This window comes from Oncorhynchus kisutch, linkage group LG13 (genome assembly GCF_002021735.2).
Source record: "Oncorhynchus kisutch isolate 150728-3 linkage group LG13, Okis_V2, whole genome shotgun sequence".
Classification (NCBI taxonomy): domain Eukaryota; kingdom Metazoa; phylum Chordata; class Actinopteri; order Salmoniformes; family Salmonidae; genus Oncorhynchus; species Oncorhynchus kisutch.
This window is the reverse complement of record NC_034186.2, coordinates 26,125,015-26,147,252: the sequence shown is the minus strand read 5'-3', so window position 1 is coordinate 26,147,252 and position 22,238 is coordinate 26,125,015. Positions and strand designations below refer to the sequence as shown.

The window sequence follows — 22,238 nt, the reverse complement described above, 5'->3', positions numbered from 1 at the left end:
TTTCAAACAATCCATTTGATATTTTCCAACGGGACTATACATTTGGGTGAGTTTTCTTTCTCGCCTGAGTAGCCTCGTTTCACTGCCAAAAATAAAATTCAACCATCTCATGTTCAGCGAAATAACATCACAATGTTAAACACAGGTAGCCTAGTCAAATAATGAACATCCAATCACATTAAACGTCTCTTGCGGGAATTCCACTAACGGTCTGTATGTAGCCAAACATAGCTGCTGCTCATGTTGGTATCTGTACTGATGGCACAAAAGCCATGACAGGACACATAGTGGAGTGGTAACGCGTGTGCAAGCAGTTGCTCCCGATGCCACTTGGGTACACTGCAGAATCCACCGAGAGGCTCTTGCTGCCAAGGGAATGTCTGACAGCTTGAAAGACTTTTTGGACACTACAGTGAGTATGGCTAACTTTGTTAAAGCAAGGCCCCTGAACTCTTGGGTATTTTCTGCACTATGCAATGATATGGGCAGCAACCGTGTAATGCTTTTACAACATACAGAAGTGCGCTGGTTATCAAGGGGCAATGTATTGACACGTTTTCTTTTAATTGAGAGAGCTTAAAGTTTTCTTTACTGACCATAATTTTCACTTGTCTGACCGCTTGCATGATGATGAGTTTTTCACACGACTGGCATATCTGGGTGATGTTTTTTCTTGCCTGATTGATCTGAATCTAGGATTACAGGGACTCTCCGCAACTATATTCAATGTAAGGGACAAAATTTAGTCTATGATTAAGAAGTTGGAGCTCCTCTCTGTCTGCATTAACAAGGTCAACACTCAGGTCTTCCATCGTATGATGTTTTTTTGTGTCTGCAAATGAACTCAAGCTTACAGACAACGTCAAATGTGATGTAGCGAAGCACCTGAGTGAGTTGGGTGCGCAATTACGCAGGTACTTTCCAGAAATGGATAACACAAATAACTGGATTCGTTATCCCTTTCATTTATTTAAAAAAAAAAATACAATTTCACCTTTATTTAACCAGGTAGGTGAGAACAAGTTCTCATTTGCAACTGCGACCTGGCCAAGATAAAGCAAAGCAGTTCGACACATACAACAACACAGAGTTACACATGGAATAAACAAACATACAATCAATAATACAGTAGAAAAATCCATATACAGCATGTGCAAATGAGGTAGGACAAGATAGGTAAGGCAATAAATAGGCCATGGTGGTGAAGTTATTACAATATAGAAATTAAACACTGGAATGGTAGGATGTGCAGAAGATGAATGTGCAAGTAGAGATACTGGGGTGCAAAGGAGCAAGATAAATACATACAGTATGGGGATGAGGTAGATTGGATGGGCTATTTACAGATGAGCTATGTACAGGTGCAGTGATCTGTGAGCTGCTCTGACAGCTGGTGCTTAAAGCTATTGAGGGAGGTACGAGTCTCCAGCTTCAGAGATATTTGCAGTTCGTTCCAGTCATTGGCAGCAGAGAACTGGAAGGAGAGGCGGCCAAAGGAAGAATTGACTTTGGGGGTGACCAGTGAGATATACCTGCTGGAGCGCATGCTACGGGTGGGTGCTGCTATGGTGACCAGTGAGCTGAGATAAGGTTGGGCTTTCCCTATCAGAGACTTGTAGATGACCTGAAGCCAGTGGGTTTGGCGACGAGTATGAAGCGAGAGCCAGCCAACGAGAGCACACGGGTCGCAGTGGTGGGTAGTATATGGGGCTTTGGTGACAAAACGGATGGCACTGTGATAGACTGCGTCCAATTTGTTGAGTAGAGTGTTAGAGGCAATTTTGTAAATGACATCGCCAAAGTCGAGGATCGGTAGGATGGTCAGTTTTATGAGGGTATGTTTGGCAGCATGAGTGGAGGATGCTTTGTTTGTGAAATAGGAAGCCGATTCTAGATATAATTTTGGATTGGAGATGTTTAATGTTAGTCTGGATGGAGAGTTTACAGTCTAACCTGACACCTAGGTATTTGTAGTAGTCCACATATTCTAAGTCAGAACCGTCCAGAGTAGTGATGCTGGACGGGCGGGCAGGTGTGGGCAGTGATCGGTTGAAGAGCATGCATTTAGTTTTACTTGCATTTAAGAGCAGTTGGAGGCCACTGAAGGAGAGTTGTATGGGCATTGAAGCTCGTCTGGAGGTTTGTTAACACAGTGTCCAAAGAGGGGCCAGAAGTATACAGAATGGTGTCGTCTGCATAGAGGTGGATCAGAACCACCAGCAGCAAAAGCGACATCATTGATGTATACGGAGAAGAGAGTCGGCCCGAGAATTGAATCCTGTGGCACCCCCATATTCATGCCCTGCCTCCAGTCCACTTACCGATATCTGAACAAGAGAGCCTCATCGAAATTGCAACAAGCGGTTCTATGAAAATTGAATGTAATCAGAAGCCACTGCCAGATTTCTGGATTGGGTTGCGCTCAGAGTATCCTGCATTTGCAAATCACGCTGTTAAGACACTGATGTCCTTTGCAACCACATACCTATGTGAGTGGATTCTCAGCCATCACTAGCATGAAAACTAAATACAGGCACTAGGGTTGCACATTTTGGGGAATATTCAGAGGTGGGAATTAATGGGAATAAATGGGTATTAACGGAAATCTATGCAAATGAATACCATTTAAATGTATATGTTTTTCGCATTGGATATATTTACCATATCATATGGAGACAGAAACATAAACATGTTATCTTATCATAAGTAGACATAATTGCAAATGATTAAATCCTTCCAATAGAAATAAAATGAATTGAACTTTAATTAAATGAGTTGACTCTTCACATGGGATGATTTCACTGAAATTCAATGATCCAATGCATCTCCCAAAAACATTTTCAACATACTTCTGTAAAATGATAGTGTAGAAACTAAAGCTTTGGTTGTCTTCCTCTCAGGCTTCCATGTCTTCTCCCTGGACCTCCTCAATGTCCACCTCTTGAACATCAGACTCTGAGGCCTCATCTTCACTGTCATTTTCCAACCCTGTTGAGGATGGTTCATTGTCAGGCTCAAAAAGCCTCAAATTTGCCTGGATGGACACCAATATTTCAACCCTTGTATTGGTCAGACTGTTGCGTGCTTTGGTGTGTGTGTTCCCAAACAAGGACCAGTTGCGCTCTGAGGCAGCTGATGTTGGTGGGATTTGGAGGATGATGGAAGCAACAGGGGAAAGACCCTCAGATCCACAAAGTCCCTTCCATCAGGTGGCTGATGAGATATGTTGGCACGACTGCCATATTGCATCTCCATCCCAAAGCCCTTACTTGGAAGTGTACTTCGCCAGACTGCCGAGGTGGCGAGACACGATAGTTATGAAACCATAGGCCTTGTTGATCTCTGAACCAGACAGGATGCTCTTGCCAGCATACTTGGGGTCCAACATGTGCGCTGCTGTATGTATGGGCTTCAGGCAGAAGTCTTCACGCTTTTTGATGTATTTCAGATCTGCTTGGAACCACAGTGAAGTGGGTAGGGCAGTAAGGATTTATTGTCTTACATCTGCAAGCAGTCTGAACATCGGACAGGATGGTATTGTCTCCCTCAATCTGTTCAATGGGTACTGCTATGGGTTTCTGGAGTTTCAGGCTGCTTACCACTCTCTCCCAAAATACATAATCCAGGAGGATCCTCTTGATGGCGCTATCCATATCGGAAATCTGTGAAATGGCCATTTCTTGGTGACTCCTTCCCCTCCAGGAGACTGTCAAACATGATGACGGCACCACCCTAACAGGTGTTGCTGGGCAGCTTCAATGTGGTGCTCTTATTCTTCTCATTTTGCTTGGTGAGGTAGATTGCTGCTATAACTTGATGACCCTTCACATGCCTAACCATTTCCTTGGCTCTCTTGTAGAGTGTATCCATTGTTTTCAGTGCCATTATGTCCTTGAGGAGCAGATTCAATGCATGAGTAGCACAGCCAAAAGGTGGGACGTAAGGGTAGGACTCCTCCACTTTAGACCAAGCAGCCTTCATGTTGGCAGCATTGTCTGTCACCAGTGCAAATACCTTCTGTGGTCCAAGGTCATTGATGACTGCCTTCAGCTCATCTGCAATGTAGAGACCGGTGTGTCTGCTGTCCCTTGTGTCTGTGCTCTTGTAGAATACTGTTTGAGGGGTGGAGATGATTGCTTGGTTAATTATTGCTTGCCCTCGAACATTCGACCACCCATCAGAGATTATTGCAATACAGTCTGCCTTCTCTATGATTTGCTTGACCTTCACTTGAACTCTGTTGAACTCTGCATCCAACAAATGAGTAGATAAAGCATGTCTGGTTGGAGGGGTGTATGCTGGGTGAAGAACATTCTGAAATCTATTCCAATACACATTGCCTGTGAGCATCAGAGGTTAACCAGTTGCATACATAGCTCGAGCAAGACATTCATCAGCATTTCTCTGACTACGTTCCTCTATTGAGTCAAAATAACTTCTGATTCCAGGAGGACCGTGAGCTGTTGCTATCGATAAGGTATCTGATTCATCATTTTCACCTTGAATAGAAGTGTAAATGAGGGACTTTTGTCAGAGGTTGCTTGTTGTGAGCGCTGAGGGAACTTTATGCACTTGTCCAGATTAGCTGCAGTGAAATTTCTCCACACAACAGATAGTGCATTTTCCTGTAAAGATTAGAACAAATACAATTCCATGTACAGATAAATAGTTAGGCAGTTAGATTAAACAACTCCTTTTGTAAGATAAATGTTTTAAAATGAAACATGTATAGAAACAGGTCAATTGAAACTCCTCAGTTAGCAGGCTCAAGCAAGCTAAAACCCATATGGCAAAAACTAACTAGCAGGAATTGTTAGAAATGATTTAAACACACTTTGCTGTAGGCTACTACTTACTAGTTAACAAAAAATCATGTATGTCATATAAAATATATTCACCCCACCCAGTATTGTAATCAAAACTTACCAGAAAGCATGTAGTCCTTGGCACAGACAGTGTAATAGTGTGAGCTCAATAGCATCTCATTAGTGTGCAAGATCTTGAGAATCAGCTGTACATGTGATGGAAGAATGCACTGTGCATGCAGAGGGTTGCAATTCCATTGAATTGGGGACAGTGTAACCAAAATATGCCACAAGACCTAGAATTGCCTTATGTGTATCCCACAAAAAAGGTTCACTGTTATAAGCTAACTTTTTTGATGAGTTTAAGCCAAATTCCCAGCTTAACTTGGGAAATGTCCAGAAAGTTTCCGACCATTTGCAACCCTAATAGGTACAGACTGTGTGTGGAAAAATATTTAAGACTGAGACTCTCCAATACAACCCAACATTGCAGAGTTATGTGCGTCCTTTCAAGCACACCCTTCTCATTAACCTGTGGTGAGTTATTCCACATTTTTTATGAACAAATAAGGTTTTATATGTAAGATGGCCAAATAAAGAGCAAAATGATTGATTATTATTATTATATTATTATTTGTGCCCTGGTCCTACATTATAAGAGCTCTTTGTCACTTCCCACGAGCCGGGTTGTGATGACAACTCACACTCATTCTTATGTTTAATAAATGTATCATGTGGCAGGCTTGCAATGATGGCAAAAAAAAGGGGATACGCAGCTGGAGGTTGAATGTTTGAAGGGGTACAGGACTATTAAAAAGTTTGGGAACCACTGATTTAACACACAGCATAGGCACATCACCCCTCTCTGTGAATTACATCAGTTTGTGTCCTTGAACAACATACAGTATTTCCAAAAACATAATCATTAATCAATTAGTCATGAATCATGTTAATAGCTTTAACAGTTGATGTTATTCTTTAATAACACAGACCCCAAAGACCCTCAATATGGCAGTATGTTTTGCTGGTGAGGACGGCGGTATGTTTTGCTGGTGAGGACAGCGGTATGTTTTGCTGGTGAGGACGGCGGTATGTTTTGCTGGAGAGGACAGCAGTATGGAGGTTTGTTTTGCTGGTGAGGACGGCGGTATGTTTTGCTGGTGAGGACAGCAGTATGGAGGTTTGTTTTGCTGGTGAGGACGGCGGTATGTTTTGCTGGTGAGGACGGCGGTATGTTTTGCTGGTGAGGACGGCAGTATGGAGGTTTGTTTTGCTGGTGAGGACGGCAGTATGGAGGTTTGTTTTGCTGGTGAGGACGGCAGTATGGAGGTTTGTTTTGCTGGTGAGGACGGCAGTATGGAGGTTTGTTTTGCTGGTGAGGACGGCAGTATGGAGGTTTGTTTTGCTGGTGAGGACGGCAGTATGGAGGTTTGTTTTGCTGGTGAGGACGGCAGTATGGAGGTATGTTTTGCTGGTGAGGACGTCAGTATGGAGGTATGTTTTGCTGGTGAGGACGTCAGTATGGAGGTATGTTTTGCTGGTGAGGACGTCAGTATGGAGGTATGTTTTGTTGGTGAGGACGTCAGTATGGAGGTATGTTTTGTTGGTGGGGACGTCAGTATGGAGGTATGTTTTGTTGGTGAGGACGTCAATATGGAGGTATGTTTTGTTGGTGAGGACGTCAGTATGGAGGTATGTTTTGTTGGTGAGGACGTCAGTATGGAGGTATGTTTTGTTGGTGAGGACGTCAGTATGGAGGTATGTTTTGTTGTTGAGGACGTCAGTATGGAGGTATGTTTTGTTGGTGAGGACGTCAGTATGGAGGTATGTTTTGTTGGTGAGGACGTCAGTATGGCTGTAGTGTTGATGCATCTTGTCCTCTGTGACCCCTCCCACCCCAGGATGAGGATGCTCCTCTAGTGAAAGATGAAGAGGAGGATCTGTTCATTATCGACCAATCAGCACATGACTTCCTGGTGGTGAAGAGAGCAGAGTACATGGGCTACCAGAGGCGTCTTCAGAGCGAGAATGACTTCCTCTTCACCCCAAGCTTTTTGACAGGTACCCACCCCAATAAAAGCACACCTGTTATTTTGTACAGTCAGAACTATAACACCACTAGACCTGTAGTCTCAGAGCAGGTATCCACCCTACCCCAACAACACCTGTAATGCAGCCAGAACGGTAGTCTGAAGACAGGCAACTACATCAATCTGAGGCCAGACAGAATCTTTCCTACAGCTAGGATAGCAGGTTAAGGACCCCGTTGTGGAGGACAGTCAGCCAGGCTCGCTATTTAAGGGCAGAGCCCCCTGAAGTCTGAACAGGAACTCTGGAGTGTCCTCGGTATGAGATAGTGGCACCAACAGCCATTCCCAGGAGAACATACCCACACTGAAGAACCGGCACCAAACCCTAACTAATACAGCCCATCTCAACTCACATTCCTCATTATGTGCGCACTGCATATATCATTGTGTTATAAGATGGTCTCTGTGAATGTCTATGTACTCTATATATGTTGACGCTCTGTCTATTTATGCTTCAGTGCCAGCCTCCAGTAAAGTACCAGAGAACATGCAGCCACGTTATCTGGAGGAGGAGGGGCTATACGTGGGGGAGAGGCCTCCCATATCCCTGACCAATCAGAACATCTTAGAGAACCGTGTCTTGAAACAACAGCAGGTAAAGGTGTCACTGTACCACTAGAACATGATGTGAGCTTTAGTGTTCTGATAACAAACGTACCTCCAAGTGGGCGGTGTCAGCATCAATTCTGATTTAGAGACTGTTCATCTGCTCAGGGGAGGAAGTGGTTTGGGGATGACGGCAGGATCATAGCTCTGCCTGACCCCATTAAAGAGTCGTCCACCAGACCCCCTCTGTTCCACATGGAGGAAGACTTGGACCCGGCTCTGCAGACTGTCTATAGGAAGGTAAATTAAAATGGACAATATAATTAATTATATTTGTATAACAAAGACACACCTCCACTGTGCTCACCTCATGTAATCCTTATCTATCTATAGTACTCAAACTAGTCCTATACCACCTGACATGTTTCTGCACTGGAAAATAATCACTTGTCTGCCATATCCTCTTATCTTACTGTCCATTAATAAACATCAAAGCACATTGCTCTCCACACAAACAACCTTGCAGAATGTTCAATCCCAGTGTCACTGAACTGGGAAACTGCTGCTTACCCAATAAATGATTGGGAGCTCGTATATAGAGTATGCAACTCTCTTTATTTATTTTTATATCCTGCTGCTTGGCAACATGAATTGGCAATAATATTGTTCTTGATGAGTGTGACGTTTGGAAGTAGCTCCAGCTGTCAGATGAGTTCACCAGGACATCAAAGACTATTATAGCAGGAGGTTAAGAGTTACAATACAACACCGTTTAGGGTCATCATGTAGTTATTACTACAATTCCTTATTATTACATGATGTCGTTTATCTTTGTTCTCTCTCTGTCTGTTTCTCTCTGTCTCTCGTTCTCTCTCCACACACATATGCGGATATGATTACATCTGTAGTATGATACACTTGAGAGTTCCAGTGTTTGATTACCTCTGTTCCTTTGTGGTACAGGCGCTGAAGTCAAAGCATGCCAGTCAGTACATCGCAGGAGGAGGGGGCACGAACGGGGATTACCAGCTGGATGTGGACGTCTCAGGGCTCATCTTCTCCCATCACCCCCTCTTCAGTCGGGAGCATGTCCTAGGAGCACGCCTGGCCCAGCTCTATGACCAGCACCTCAGCAGGCAGCACAAGAACATCACGGAACACCTCACTACCAAGGTAAAGCACAGAACATATAATGACTTATATTCTAATTCTATTTGGCACAAAGGCTATTCAGCAGTGGCACTAACTCTGACTTACCCTCAACTGACTCCTCTCCTTCTCTAGATATAGAGATTCTAGTGTGATTTGTTTATTCAGTAAGTGTCTTCGAGTAAAAGTCAAAGAATTGGTGGTCTAATACTGGTTTATGTCTACTGTAGCTGAATGGGTTGAGGAATGCTGTTCGGAACATGCTGGAGATCCACGGTAGGCAGGGCCTAACTCCTGTCATGCAGCAGAGGATATCTGAGTATAAGCAGGAGGTGAAGAACACTCGCAGGCTACGTGACACTGAGCAGGAGAAGGACAGAACCCTGCTGAAGAGCATCATCAAGGTCTGGAAGGAGATCAAAGCCCTGAGGGACTTCCAGAGGTTCACCAACACACCATACAAGCTTTACCTCAGGAGGTAATGTAACACCCCATCATTTAGGACTCTGTGTTACTCTATTAAGATGGAAAAACATTGTCCAAAGTTCAGGGGGTACTGTCACAATGTAGATGGCCCCGGCACTATGTGTAGTAGTGTGCTGCTGGTGACCTTGTTTATATGTTGATTGTTGTGGATAATCATGTGCTTGGTGTTGATAACTGATGTGTGTCCCCCTCTGCTCCAGGGAGGAGGGGGTGCGGGCTTCAGATGAGCGGGACCATGAGGCTGAGATCCAGGCTGAAGTGGATGAGCTGCAGGGGGAGATGGAGGAAGACTACCAGAAAAAGGTCACTGAGTACAAGAGACAGCAGGAGGAGTGGAAGGCCTGGAGGAGGAAACGGGTATGTTTCACCCCTAAGATTAAGCATGGGGGCCTTGAGAATCCTGGTTTATTAATATATATTTTTTATCACATACATTTTCTCACGCTCAGAAAGCCAAAGAGAAGAAGAAAAAGAAGAGAACCCAGTCTCAGGATGATGATGATGATGACAAAGATGATGATGATGACCAGTCAGAGGGTGACACGGAGCTGGGACCCTCGAAGCCAGACCCTCCTGAGGAACCAGACATGGAGGGTGTTGAGGAGCAGGTCAGAGAGAAGGCCTCCAGAATCAGGAGGAAACCAGGGGAACCCATTCTGATGCCTGAACTCACTGCATCTGGACCCATCACTCCTAATGAACAGTGTCCCAGGTATGAACAGGAACACAGTTAAAAGGATATACACTTTCTGTCAGACATTTTCAGACCTCTAAGGGACATGATTTCTTCTTGACGTTTGTCTAATTTTGAGGTCTGAAAACCACTGAAAAACTTTTGACAGTGAAATGTCCCTTTAAGAACTAGAGGGGTCCAACTAGAGGTGTTCCAAAAGTCCACAGAACAGGATATCCATATTTCACTTGCATGACTGTGTCTGTTCTTCCCCACAGGGGCGAGTTTGCTAGAAGAGAAGATGTTGCAAAGCACCATCTCTTCACTAAGGTTTTATATAACAACAAAGAAGTCTCCAGAACAGACAATCGCTCCCTAAATTCTGATTTCAGAGTCCATTTTGGTCAGATATTCAACCTGAAGATAGTCAACTGGCCAGAAAGTATCAAGTTGCAGGTGAAGTTTTGTTGGATTTCAGCTAATGATTTTTTAAACTAAATGATTGAACTAAATCAATGATTTTTTAGATTATATTATTGTAATTTATCTCCATGAATTTCTTTCTTTCAGACACATTTAAACCTCCTGTTATTCTTGTTGTTCTGTTGGGTGTGTAGGTGTTTGAGGTGTTGGGCTCATCCACCTCCCTGTTGGCAGAGGTGTTTGTGCCAGTCCCAGAATCATCCGTCCTGACGGGTAGTTCCCCCTCTGAGGAGCTGGAGTTCAGCAGCAACCTGAGGGTCATGTTTGACCACGAGGCCGTCGGCAGTGGTACACACCCATAGATGCACTGTGCATATTTATACTTGGACATCTCTCTTACACCCTTCTCTCTCTCTCTCTCTGCTGTCAATTTGCCCTGTCAGACGTGCCCTTCTCCTTTGAGGCAGACGGTAGTAACCGTCAGACCCTGTTGACCTCTGGGAAGCTGTCCTGCTGTGTGTCCTGGGCTATAGGGGAGGATGATGTACCCCTGGCCCCGCCCACCACTCAGTCCAAGGCCATGCACAGGTACAGTAAACCAATCCCATCCAAGTTACGTACAGTAGAAACACTATACCTAGTAAGGTGAAATACTGCAGACCTATTTTATGTTACTGGCTACATTCATAAATAAGTACATGTATTTCTCCCCCTCTCCCTTTGTCTGTGCAGTGGACTGAAACAGTTGGATGCCATCGCCTGCATTGGGGCATCTAGCCTTAATGATATGAAGAAGCTTGGGGAGTGGGCCACTGAATCTAGACTGGATCCCAATGACCCAAACAACGCAACCATCATGCAACTCCTAAAGGTGGGTGACTAGACACTACACATTACTAAGAGATCACAGGTCCATATTACCCAGCTGCCCCAGAGAGCAGGAGACGGCATTTAACTGTCTATACAGTCCCATATATAATAATAATTTGCTCTCTCTCTCCATAAGGTGGCCAGTAGTGGGGAGGTGACAGCTCCAGATTACTTCCGACTGGAGCAGCTGCAGGAGGAGTTCAACTTCCTGTCTGAGGAGGAAATTGAGCGGTCTCGCAGGTTCCGTCTGCTCCGGCTCAGAAACCAGGAGGTGGCTGAGTTCCGTAACTATAAGTGTGTCCCTGCCCTGGAACGGGAGGTCACTGATAAGGTGTTCCAGGTAAGGCACTGTATACTTTATAAGATTACTAATAAGGTTTAATAAGCCCGGAAACATGTTCAACTTTATGATTTTTGTCCTTTTCAGGAATATGAGAGGAGATTGAGAGAAGGAGAAATCGTTGACACTAAGGATCACCTAGATGCACACAGAGCCCTGGTGGCCAAATACCTGCAGAAGGTGAGTAGATGTTTCGGGCAGTTAGCTTTGAATCTGGAGTCTAGTCTGTGTGGATCTGCTCATATTAATCATATTGATTTATTTGACTCTCTCTGTCTATCAGATTAGAGAATCAGTCATCAACCGCTTCCTCATTGCCAAGCATCATTTCCTCCTGTCTGACCTGGTCCAAGAAGAGGAAGTTCCTAGTATTGGGTGAATACATTTGTGCATTTTCATACTTGTGAAATCATATCAAGGCAGAATTGTTGTGCTAATATTCTTATATACTCGATAGAATATAGTCATTGTGCTTGTTTGACTCATCAGTGGATTTAGGTAGGTAGCACCACATGCTTTTGCTTTGTGTGTGTGACGAACTGGCATTTGCTCCAGTACTTGACTGGCTGTCTTTTGTATTGGCTCGTTCAAATTGTTTTGCTCAAATGTTTGTGTTTAGGTTAACGGGGATTGCAAGATGGGTTATAATCTGTTGTAAATCTGTCATAAAAGCTGACAGGGTCTAAGTAGATCACAGAATAGATCACAGGCCAGAGGAATGAGTTTCTCTTTGGCCGGTGGGTCTCTGGAATATTTGATCTCAAACACTTCATTTCCCTGGCTGAAGAGATGTTCTCTTTCGGAGGATCTGAAAGCACATTCTTCTCTTTTTACACCACATCTGGATGTGACACTTAGCAAATAGTATCAACACATACATTTTATTATCATCATTATTGTTATTTTCTATGTCATATTACTTTTCATTATTTGAACATCTTTTTTTGTGTCCCATTTCTCTGTTATGCTTTGCATTTACATATTTAGTGGTGCAGGCCCTGGGTATGTTCATAGGCCTTTTCTCCTCTTTTCCCCAACCTGTCTGTGGCTGTTAGTTTGTTTACTTTTAGTTTATTTATCATTATACTGTACACTGTTAGAAAAAAGGGTTTCAAAAGGGTTATTTGGCTATCTCCATAGGAGAACACCTTTTTGGTTCATAGGAGAACCCTTTTTAGTTCATAGGAGAACCCTTTTTAGTTCATAGGAGAACCCTTTTTGGCTCCAAGGAGAACCCTTTTTGGCTCCAAGGACAAACCTTTTTGGTTCCCTGTAAAACCCTCTGTAGAAAGAGGCCTACATGGAACCCAAAAGGATTCTAGAAAGAATCAAGAAGGGTTCTACTATGAGGACAGCCGACGAAACCTTTTAGGTTCTAGATAGCACCTTTTTTTCCCTGAGTGTAGCATTGGTGTTCTATTGGTATTTGTGTCAATCATCCCCTCACAGTAAGTAAACAGTTGGAAGATAGAGTATGTGGTAGTATGGTCTGTGTTTACCCTGTAAAGTGAAGGAGAATATACTCTTTCTCTGGAATGACAGCTGTTGTTTTGACTGTCAGGATACTTGGCCTGAATCTGTTCAAGCTGGCTGAACCTAAGCGGCCCCTGAAGCCTCAGAGGAAAGAGAGGAAGAAAGTGACAGCTCAGAATCTGTCTGACGGGGACATTAGATTACTTCTCAACATTATCCGGGCCTACGACATCCCCATCCGCAAGCCCCAAGCCAGGTACGACCTCAGAACTTCTAGTCACATGCTGGGTATATTACATCTACAGACATCCGTAAACCTTCCACAACATCTCCAGACATAAAAGAATAAGAAAGCTTTTATTTACTGCAGCAACAAGGTCATACTGGAGAGTATTAGGTCTACAACATTCCTGGACTATTTTAAACTCCTAATGTTTATCTCTTCTACCAGCAAACCTGCAGTGGCGTCTAAGTCAGTCCGCTCTTTCACTGAGACGTTTACTGCAGGCCAGTCATCCCAGAGTGCCATCCAAGGCAGCGACTGGCTCCTCAACCAGGTAACACGTCTGATCTTCACCTGGATCAGTGGCTGTAACTGCAGAATATTCCCTTAATGTATGTGTATATTTGTCTGTATTAGTTTGTCTTACCTGTGTATGTGTTGTGAATCTGTGTTTTCCAGGTGCAGGTCAGGCCGTTTGTGGAGGTATCGTTCCAGCGCACGGTTCTTCAGACGACAACAGCAGACGGACCAAACCCCTGCTGGAACGAGGACCTGCAACTGCCATTCAGGTGAGTGTGTGACTGGTCCATGACTGGTCTAAATTGGGACATCTTTTTGACCACACATGGTCAATTTCATGATTACATGTATGGTATTATCTATGAATGTTTGTTTAGAAGATTTATCAAGCATGTTTTTTTGTTCTTGCAACAGTGCCCCAAATGGAGACTACAGCACTGCTAGCCTACAGTCAGTGAAAGACGAGGTCTTCATCAACATATTTGATGAAGTCCATTATGAATTGGGAGGGGTGAGTAGGACATCGCAAGAATGTGAATCAACAGGACTTCCTCTGGCTCAGGAAAACATATTACACATTACAGCACAGTTAACTACATTATCCATACACTTTCTGTGTCATTATGTTTTGTCAGTTTAAATCTTTCTTCTATTTTCAGGATGGAGAGGATAGGGGGAGAGAAGTCCACACACGGCTAGAGAAACACTGGCTGGGCTCTGTGAAGATTCCCTTCAGTACTATCTACTTCCAGTCCAGGGTAAGACTAACTGTCTATGACACCAGACCCCTGATTGACAGACAGTGACTCACATTGACATAAGTAACTTACTGCTGTGGTTCTGTTGTCTGACCTGATCTGGCAGATTGACGGCACGTTTAAGGTGGACACCCCACCGGTGTTGTTGGGATACAGTAAGGAACGCAGCCTGGCCAGTGATGGTGGCTACGACGCTGTACGCAGTCTTAGTGAAGGAGCCTTCATCACACTCTTCATCACCATAGAACCACAGCTGGTACCTGGAGAGACTGTTAGGGAGAAGGTTAGTTCAGCCTGGCAGGCTGTCTCTGTATGTCCTAGCTGTCTCCAGGCTCTCTCTGTGTTTGATCTGTCATAGCCTTTTTTATTTCTTTTATTTACTAAATGCATGAGTTATTAACATTCCTTCATTATTTCTTTATTCTCTGTAGAGTGGGGTTTATGTTGATTTTCTTTTCTTTGTCCTTTGCTGCATTTGTTAGATGAAGGAAGTAAAGGTACCTGTTTACTGAGATATGCTATCTGCAGTAAACTGAATGATGGCATTAACATTGTGTTTTGATAAGATAGATGTTGACTACATCACACTGTGACTAATGTACCCAAGCAGTCTAACTGTCCATTGTTCAGCGGTCCCACATCAACATCCCTCCTCCCTCACAGTTATTAGTAGACTAGACACAAATATATGCAGACCATCTGACTTTCGCTGATCTAAGTGTACTGCTGTAGCTTTATGGTGACCCCCCCACTCTACTCCTCTGACCTGTAACCTTGTCCCAGTTTGACAGCCAGGAGGGCGAGCGTCTACTGCTGGCCTCAGAGGTCTTTGAGAGGGACGCAGCAGTGAGTTACCCCAACCGTCCCTGCCTCACCACCGTCATCGACATCAACGGGAAGACTGTGTTCATCAGCCGTTACCTCCGCCCCCTCAACCCCCCGCAGGAGCTGCTCGACACCTTCCCCAACAGCCCCCAGGAGGCCACGGTCAGTCAGGTCAGGTCTCCGCTGAGACAACACAGAGTCACTACTGATAATGGAGCCTCAGTCTGATTGCTGAGTTATAGCACTCTCAAGCTTTGACTGTTGCTTGATTTCATACCCGTGTCTCCCTCTCCTTCCCTCTCTCAAGGAGCTGATAGCTCGGTATGTTTCTCTCATCCCCTCTATGCCTGATAGCGTCTCATTTGCTGGTGTCTGTGACCTGTGGAGCACCTGTGATGTGAGATACATATTCAGAGACTCTGATTGTAGATTCCAATAGTCTTAATAGAGGGCGGGCTCTTAGTAACTCTGGGTTTCCTTTTCCTGTTTGAAGCAATTCCTGACCCTGCTGGCAGGTGATGAGGAGGAACATGCTGTACTGCTCTGTAATTACTTCCTGTCTATGGGCAAGAAGGCTTGGCTCATCATCGGCAGCGCCATTCCTGAGGTGAGCAACACAAAGCTGGACAACTAGACTTCAATCAAGTACAGGCTTAACTGAATGAACAGAGACTAAATCTAACAGAGACTAAAGGAATTGTATTGAATAGTTAGGGGTAGGCCTGGTCTCCGAGGAATAGAGCCAGATGCTGGCATTCAACATTGGTTGAAAGGAAAGTGATTATTGCACTAGTAAGCCAATAGCTTAATCAGCAACCGTGGTGGAATTGCATTAGTGCCATGCTCATAGGCTGAGGTTAATAGGTCAATGACATTCTGCACTGTTGCTAAAAGGAAAGGAGGAAAACTGATGAGGTAACATTGACACTACCCTATAAATACCTGCCATGCTGATGAGGTAACATAATGACAATACCCTATAAATACCTGCCATGCTGATGAGGTAACATAATGACAATACCCTATAAATACCTGCCATGCTGATGAGGTAACATAATGACAATACCCTATAAATACCTGCCATGCTGATGAGGTAACATAATGACACTACCCTATAAATACCTGCCATGCTGATGAGGTAACATAATGACAATACCCTATAAATACCTGCCATGCTGATGAGGTAACATAATGACAATACCCTATAAATACCTGCCATGCTGATGAGGTAACATAATGACAATACCCTATAAATACCTGCCATGCTGATGAGGTAACATAATGACAATACCCTATAAATACCTGCCATGCTGATGAGGTAACATAATGACACTACCCTATAAATACCTGCCATGCTGATGAGGTAACATTATGACACTACCCTATAAATACCTGCCATGCTGATGAGGTAACATAATGACACTACCCTATAAATACCTGCCATGCTGATGAGGTAACATAATGACACTACCCTATAAATACCTGCTATACTGATGAGTGAGATAGGAAGCAATGTGAATTAGGAGTTTACTAGATGAAAAGTGACGATCCATTTAGACCAGCCTTACTGATTGAATTTTCTTAACTACATTAGTCCAAAACAAATTTAAAGAACTGCATACTAGTTAAGACTGATGACCAACCTTGACTTGTTTTACAGTTAGGGGAGAGTGGGTAAGTTGAGCCAAAGGGGTATGTTGACCCACCTGTTTCTAGGAAACCATACACAAAATTCAGCCAAATATTTAGGAAGAGGTCATCATTTCATATAGTCTGTGAAGGAAGAAACAACATGGAAAAAGTGGTCCAAAAAACAGATTTTCACCAACACAAATGTGTTAAGAGGTTTCATGATGCTTGTATCTAAACCCAAGTAACAATTTAAAGAGTGTTCTATATATCAGCTGGGGTCTCTATAAGCTTCAAAATTAGGTCCTAAACCTTGCATGAAAGTGCATCACTGTACCTGTGTAAGCTAATATAGTCAAAATGTTTGCCTTGGCGTAAGTTGAGCCAATGGCCATGGCGTAAATTGAGCCAATGGCCATGGCGTAAATTGAGCCAATGGCCATGGCGTAAATTGAGCCAATGGCCATGGCGTAAATTGAGCCAATGGCCTTGGGGTAAGTTGAGCCAATGGCCTTGGGGTAAGTTGAGCCAATGGCCTTGGGGTAAGTTGAGCCAATGGCCTTGGGGTAAGTTGAGCCAATGGCCTTGGGGTAAGTTGAGACAATGGCCTTGGGGTAAGTTGAGACAATGGCCTTGGGGTAAGTTGTTTGTTTGTAATGCCATGTTTGTTTGTAATGCAAGGCATTATTCCTGGGATATGAGGTAACAACAGGATCTGGCCTATGTTAAAACTGTTTGTTAGGTGTTAAGTCTGTTTTTAAAATATGCTTAAAATGATTAAAAGACAAAAATGTCATCATGATTGTGTTGAATTGTGTTTGGAAAATAAAGATAGACGTGGTTTTAAAAAGGTAGTGGTAATATTCTATTCAGCACAGACATTTGTAGGCGGCTCAACCTACCCCAAACCCAGGGTAAGTTGTGCCAAGAGTCCGCTTTTTTGGGACAAGCTACATTTTAAAAACTGTCATGTTTACATGAATTCTGATTTCCAGGGATACACAACATCCTGCAATATATGTAGATATCTTTGTAAGAAAGCGATGCTGAATGTAAAAAATTGTCAACTTACCTCCCTCTACCATACTATAACAGCTCTGTTCTGTGGTATCTGTTTTGTGAAAACTCTTGTCACCTCTCCATCCTAGGGACCTACAGCGTATGTACTGACCTATGAGCAGAGTCACTACCTCATCTGGAACCCCAGCAGTGGTCAGTACTATGGCCAGTATGACTCCTTCTGCCCTCTACAGACTGTGGGATGCCTGGTCAGTGCTGACAATGTGAGTCGGTATTCCTATCCAATTTACATGATATGACTGAAGTAAGATGTTTTGTCTGACAGGTTTCTCTATATACCATATTCACTCCTTCTGTCCTCTAGGTATGGTTCAACATTCAGGTGTACACCTCTCCACTGAGGATGAGTTTTGATGTCACCAAAGCCAAACTCTGGAAACCGTTCTTCTCCAGGGCTTTTCCAAACCCTGGGCTCTCCAGTGTTCAGGTGAGGCCAAGTGTGGCCAGTGGCCACCACACAAGACTTAAGACCTAGCCTCAGTATCTCTCTGGACTTTGACCTGTACAGTGCTTACCCTTCTGTCTTCTCTTCTCTGTTTAGCCTGAGGAGCTGGTGTATCAACGCACAGACAAGGCAGTGGCTGCAGAGCTGCAGGACAGGCAAGTCATCTAACCTAGAAAGAATTCAACACATCATCATACTGCATCACAGTACAGTGCCTTCGGAAAGTATTCAGATCCCTTGCATAATCAATGCTTGGAGTGTCAGAATTTGTAGGTTTTTGTTTGTCCACCCACCTCTTGAGGATTGACCACAAGTTCTCAATGGGATTAAGGTCTGGGGAGTTACCTGGCCATGGACCCATAATATCGATGTTTTCTTCCCAGAGCCACCTTGTCTTCTCCAGACAAGCTTTTTTCCGGATGCCCCAAACTATCGGAAAGGGGATTCATCAGAGAAAATGACTTTACCCCAGTCCTCAGCAGTCCAATCCCTGTACCTTTTGCAGAATATCAGTCTGTCACTGATATTTTTCCTGGAGAGAAGTGGCTTCTTTGCTGCCCTTCTTGACACCAGGCCATCCTCCAAAAGTCTTCACCTCACTGTGCGTGCAGATGCACTCACACCTGCCTGCTGCCACTCCTGAGCAAGCTCTGTACTGGTGGTACCCTGATCCCGCAGCTGAATCAACTTTAGGAGACGGTCCTGGCGCTTGCTGGAATTTCTTGGGCGCCCTGAGGCCTTCACAACAATTGAACCGCTCTCTTTGAAGTCCTTGATGATCCGATAAATGGTTGATTTAGGTGTAATCTTACAGGCAGCAATATCCTTGCCTATGAAGCCCTTTTTCACACCTGTGTTAACGAGAGAATCCCTGACATGATGTCAGCTGGTCCTTTTGTGGCAGGGCTGAAATGCAGTGGAAATGTTTTTGGGGGATTCAGTTCATTTGCATGGCAAAGAGGGACTTTGCAATTAATTGGAATTCATCTGATCACTCTTCATAACATTCTGGAGTATATGCAAATTGCCATCATCCAAACTGAGGCAGCAGACTGAAAATTAATGTCATTCTCAAAACTTTTGGCCACGACTGTATAAGGTCCCACAGTTGAAAGTGCATGTCAGAGCAAAAAACAAGCCATGAGGTCGAAGGAATTGTCCATAGAGCTCCAAAACAGGATTGCGTCGAGGCACAGATCTGGGAAAGGGTATCAAAAAATGTCTGCAGCATTGAAGGTCCGTAAAAACACAGCGGCCTCCATCGTTCTTAAATGGAAGAAATTTGGGACCAACAACACTCTTCCTAGAGCTGGCCGCACCGGCCAAACTGAGCAATCGGGGGAGAAGTGCCTTGGTCAGGGAGCTCTAGAGTTCCTCTGTGGAGATGGGAGAACTTTCCAGAAGGACAACCATCTCTGAAGCACTCCACCAATCAGGCCCAGACTGAAGCCATTCCTCAGTAAAAGGCACATGACAGCCCGCTTGGAGTTTGCCAAAAGGCACCTAAAGACTCTCAGACCATGAGAACCAAGATTCAACTCTTTGGCCTTTTTAAAATTTATTTATTTTTATTTCACCTTTATTTAACCAGGTAGGCTAGTTGAGAACAAGTTCTCATTTGCAACTGCGACCTGGCCAAGATAAAGCATAGCAGTGTGAACAGACAACACAGAGTTACACATGGAGTAAACAATTAACAAGTCAATAACACAGTAGAAAAAAAAGGGGAGTCTATATACATTGTGTGCAAAAGGCATGAGGAGGTAGGTGAATAATTACAATTTTGCAGATTAACACTGGAGTGATAAATGATCAGATGGTCATGTACAGGTAGAGATATTGGTGTGCAAAAGAGCAGAAAAGTAAATAAATAAAAACAGTATGGGGATGAGGTAGGTACAAATGGGTGGGCTATTTTCCGATAGACTATGTACAGCTGCAGCGATCGGTTAGCTGCTCAGATAGCAGATGTTTGAAGTTGGTGAGGGAGATAAAAGTCTCCAACTTCAGCGATTTTTGCAATTCGTTCCAGTCACAGGCAGCAGAGAACTGGAACGAAAGGAGGCCAAATGAGGTGTTGGCCTGAACTGGAACGAAAGGCGGCCAAATTAGGTGTTGGCCTGAACACCAAGTGTCACGTCTGGAGGAAACCTGGCACCATCCCTACGGTGAAGCATGGGTGGCAGCATCATGTTGTGGGGATGGTTTGCAGCGGCAGGGACTGGGAGACTACCGTAATTTCCGAACTATAAGCCGCTACTTTTTTCCCACGCTTTGAACCTCGTGGCTTATACAATGACGCGGCTAATTTATGGATTTTTCCCGCTTTCACAAGATTGATGCCGCCAAAAAACTGAGCACCGTCACATAATGTGACGTAAATCGAGTGTGCTCAAACTTCCCATCAAGGTGGCGCTCCGTGTTCAGTGGGAGGCTTGGATGACAAGTGGGGAGAAATCCTTCACTAAAACGGGCCGCATGCGAAGAGCAACTGATGGTCAAGTCTGCCCGTGGGTCCTGACAGCGTGGAGCATTGTCAAAAAATCCACTATCATCAACGGGTTTCGAAAGGCTGGACTGCTGCGTGTTGAAGAGGGCAGCATGAGCTCAGCGGGGAATTTGCCTCCGGATGAAAGTGACGAGAGCGACAATGAAAACGATCCAACATCGGAAGAAGCAATTCTGAGGCTATTCAACTCCGACACCGATGGAGATGACTTCAGTGGTTTCAGTGCACAGGAGGAAGATAGTGACCAATGACTTTCTTGGTAGGCTACTGTTTACGTGTTTAGTTTAAAAGCCTATTTATTTTTGTTACAAGCCGTGTTTCGTTTACAAGCCATGTTTGTTTAAAGGCTGTGTAAAGTTCATTTGTTTCAATGTACCGGTAGGCACCTGCGGCTTATATACATGTGCGGCTTATTTATGTACAAAATACATATTTTTATAAAATTCAGTGGGTGCGGCTTATATTCAGGTGCGCTTAATAGTCCAGAAATTACGGTAGTCAGGATTGAGGGAAAAATGAATGGAGAAAAGTAGAGATGAAAACCTGCTCCAGAGTGCTCAGGACCTCAGACTGGGGCGAAGGTTCACCTTCCAACAGGATAACGACCCTAAGAACATAGCCAAGACAACGCCGGAGTGGCTTCGGGTCAAGTCTCTGAATGTCCTTGAGTGGCCCAGCTAGAGCTTGGACTTGAACCCGATCTAACATTTCTGGAGAAATCTGAAAATAGCTGTGCAGCACCGCTCCCCATCGAACCTGACAGAGCTTGAGAGGATCTGCAGAGAATGGGAGAAACTCTCCAAATACAGGTGTGCCAAGCTTGTAGGGTCATAGCCAAGAAGACTGTAGGCTATAATTGCTGCAAAAAGTGCTTCCACAAAGTACTGAGTAAAGGGTTCGAATACTTATGTATAATTTTGATATCAGTGTTTATTTTTAATAAATTAGCAAACATTTTTAAGCCGCAAAACCTGTTTTTGCATTGTCATTATTGGGTATAATGTGTGGATTGATGAGGGAAAAAAACAAGAATACATTTCAGAATAACCTAACAAAATGTAAGGGTCCTAAAACAAATTTTATATTTTATTACTGGGCTGCTAACCTCCGCGTTGTTACGTTTCTGTTGGACGACGTACTTCCGTCATCCAGTTGGCTTAGTATGGAACGTGAGGAGTGTCACCCCTTCTCTATTGGCGCTGTGATTTTGTCGCCTGTCAATCTGGAGACGTTGTCACTTTATTGTAACAATCTTATTATACATAGCACAGTCCGAATCTGGAAGCAAATTCAAGTCCACTTTGAGCTTAGACCAATGTCATTCATGCTCCCCGTCGCCAGGAATCCCTCCTTTGCCCCTTCTAACCTTGATAACACCTTTGAGCGATGGGGAGAGTTGGGGATAAGTACCATAGGGGATTTATACATAGAGGGGACCTTTGCTTCCTTTGAGTTGCTGAGGGAAACTTATAATCTTCCCAGAAGTAATTTTTTCAGATACCTACAAATTAGAGACTACGTTAGAAAACACCTCCCAACATTTGGGAATGCTAAACTTTCCATGTTTGATGGATGCATAAAAATATGCCCCACCTCAGAAACTGATATCACATC

At 44.0% G+C, this 22,238-nt stretch overlaps 1 protein-coding gene across 3 annotated transcripts in view; it reads left to right on the top strand.

Moving 5' to 3' along the window:
- The window catches only part of cc2d2a (coiled-coil and C2 domain containing 2A), a 32,281-nt gene that overhangs the window by 7,154 nt on the left and 2,889 nt on the right, over nucleotides 1–22,238 (top strand). For 2 of the 3 annotated variants that reach the window (XM_020499289.2, XM_020499287.2), the window contains 26 exons: nucleotides 6,707–6,866; nucleotides 7,354–7,490; nucleotides 7,610–7,741; nucleotides 8,405–8,614; nucleotides 8,821–9,068; nucleotides 9,277–9,433; nucleotides 9,526–9,788; nucleotides 10,028–10,205; nucleotides 10,367–10,520; nucleotides 10,616–10,760; nucleotides 10,905–11,043; nucleotides 11,179–11,382; nucleotides 11,470–11,562; nucleotides 11,666–11,757; nucleotides 12,944–13,111; nucleotides 13,307–13,412; nucleotides 13,538–13,647; nucleotides 13,793–13,889; nucleotides 14,038–14,136; nucleotides 14,243–14,419; nucleotides 14,920–15,123; nucleotides 15,269–15,358; nucleotides 15,455–15,568; nucleotides 17,739–17,873; nucleotides 17,975–18,097; nucleotides 18,212–18,270. In XM_020499289.2, the coding sequence (XP_020354878.1) occupies nucleotides 6,707–6,866; nucleotides 7,354–7,490; nucleotides 7,610–7,741; nucleotides 8,405–8,614; nucleotides 8,821–9,068; nucleotides 9,277–9,433; nucleotides 9,526–9,788; nucleotides 10,028–10,205; nucleotides 10,367–10,520; nucleotides 10,616–10,760; nucleotides 10,905–11,043; nucleotides 11,179–11,382; nucleotides 11,470–11,562; nucleotides 11,666–11,757; nucleotides 12,944–13,111; nucleotides 13,307–13,412; nucleotides 13,538–13,647; nucleotides 13,793–13,889; nucleotides 14,038–14,136; nucleotides 14,243–14,419; nucleotides 14,920–15,123; nucleotides 15,269–15,358; nucleotides 15,455–15,568; nucleotides 17,739–17,873; nucleotides 17,975–18,097; nucleotides 18,212–18,270 (3,794 nt within the window). The remainder of the gene's footprint in view (nucleotides 1–6,706; nucleotides 6,867–7,353; nucleotides 7,491–7,609; nucleotides 7,742–8,404; nucleotides 8,615–8,820; nucleotides 9,069–9,276; nucleotides 9,434–9,525; nucleotides 9,789–10,027; nucleotides 10,206–10,366; nucleotides 10,521–10,615; nucleotides 10,761–10,904; nucleotides 11,044–11,178; nucleotides 11,383–11,469; nucleotides 11,563–11,665; nucleotides 11,758–12,943; nucleotides 13,112–13,306; nucleotides 13,413–13,537; nucleotides 13,648–13,792; nucleotides 13,890–14,037; nucleotides 14,137–14,242; nucleotides 14,420–14,919; nucleotides 15,124–15,268; nucleotides 15,359–15,454; nucleotides 15,569–17,738; nucleotides 17,874–17,974; nucleotides 18,098–18,211; nucleotides 18,271–22,238) is intronic. The other variant, XM_020499288.2, reaches the window with a different exon arrangement.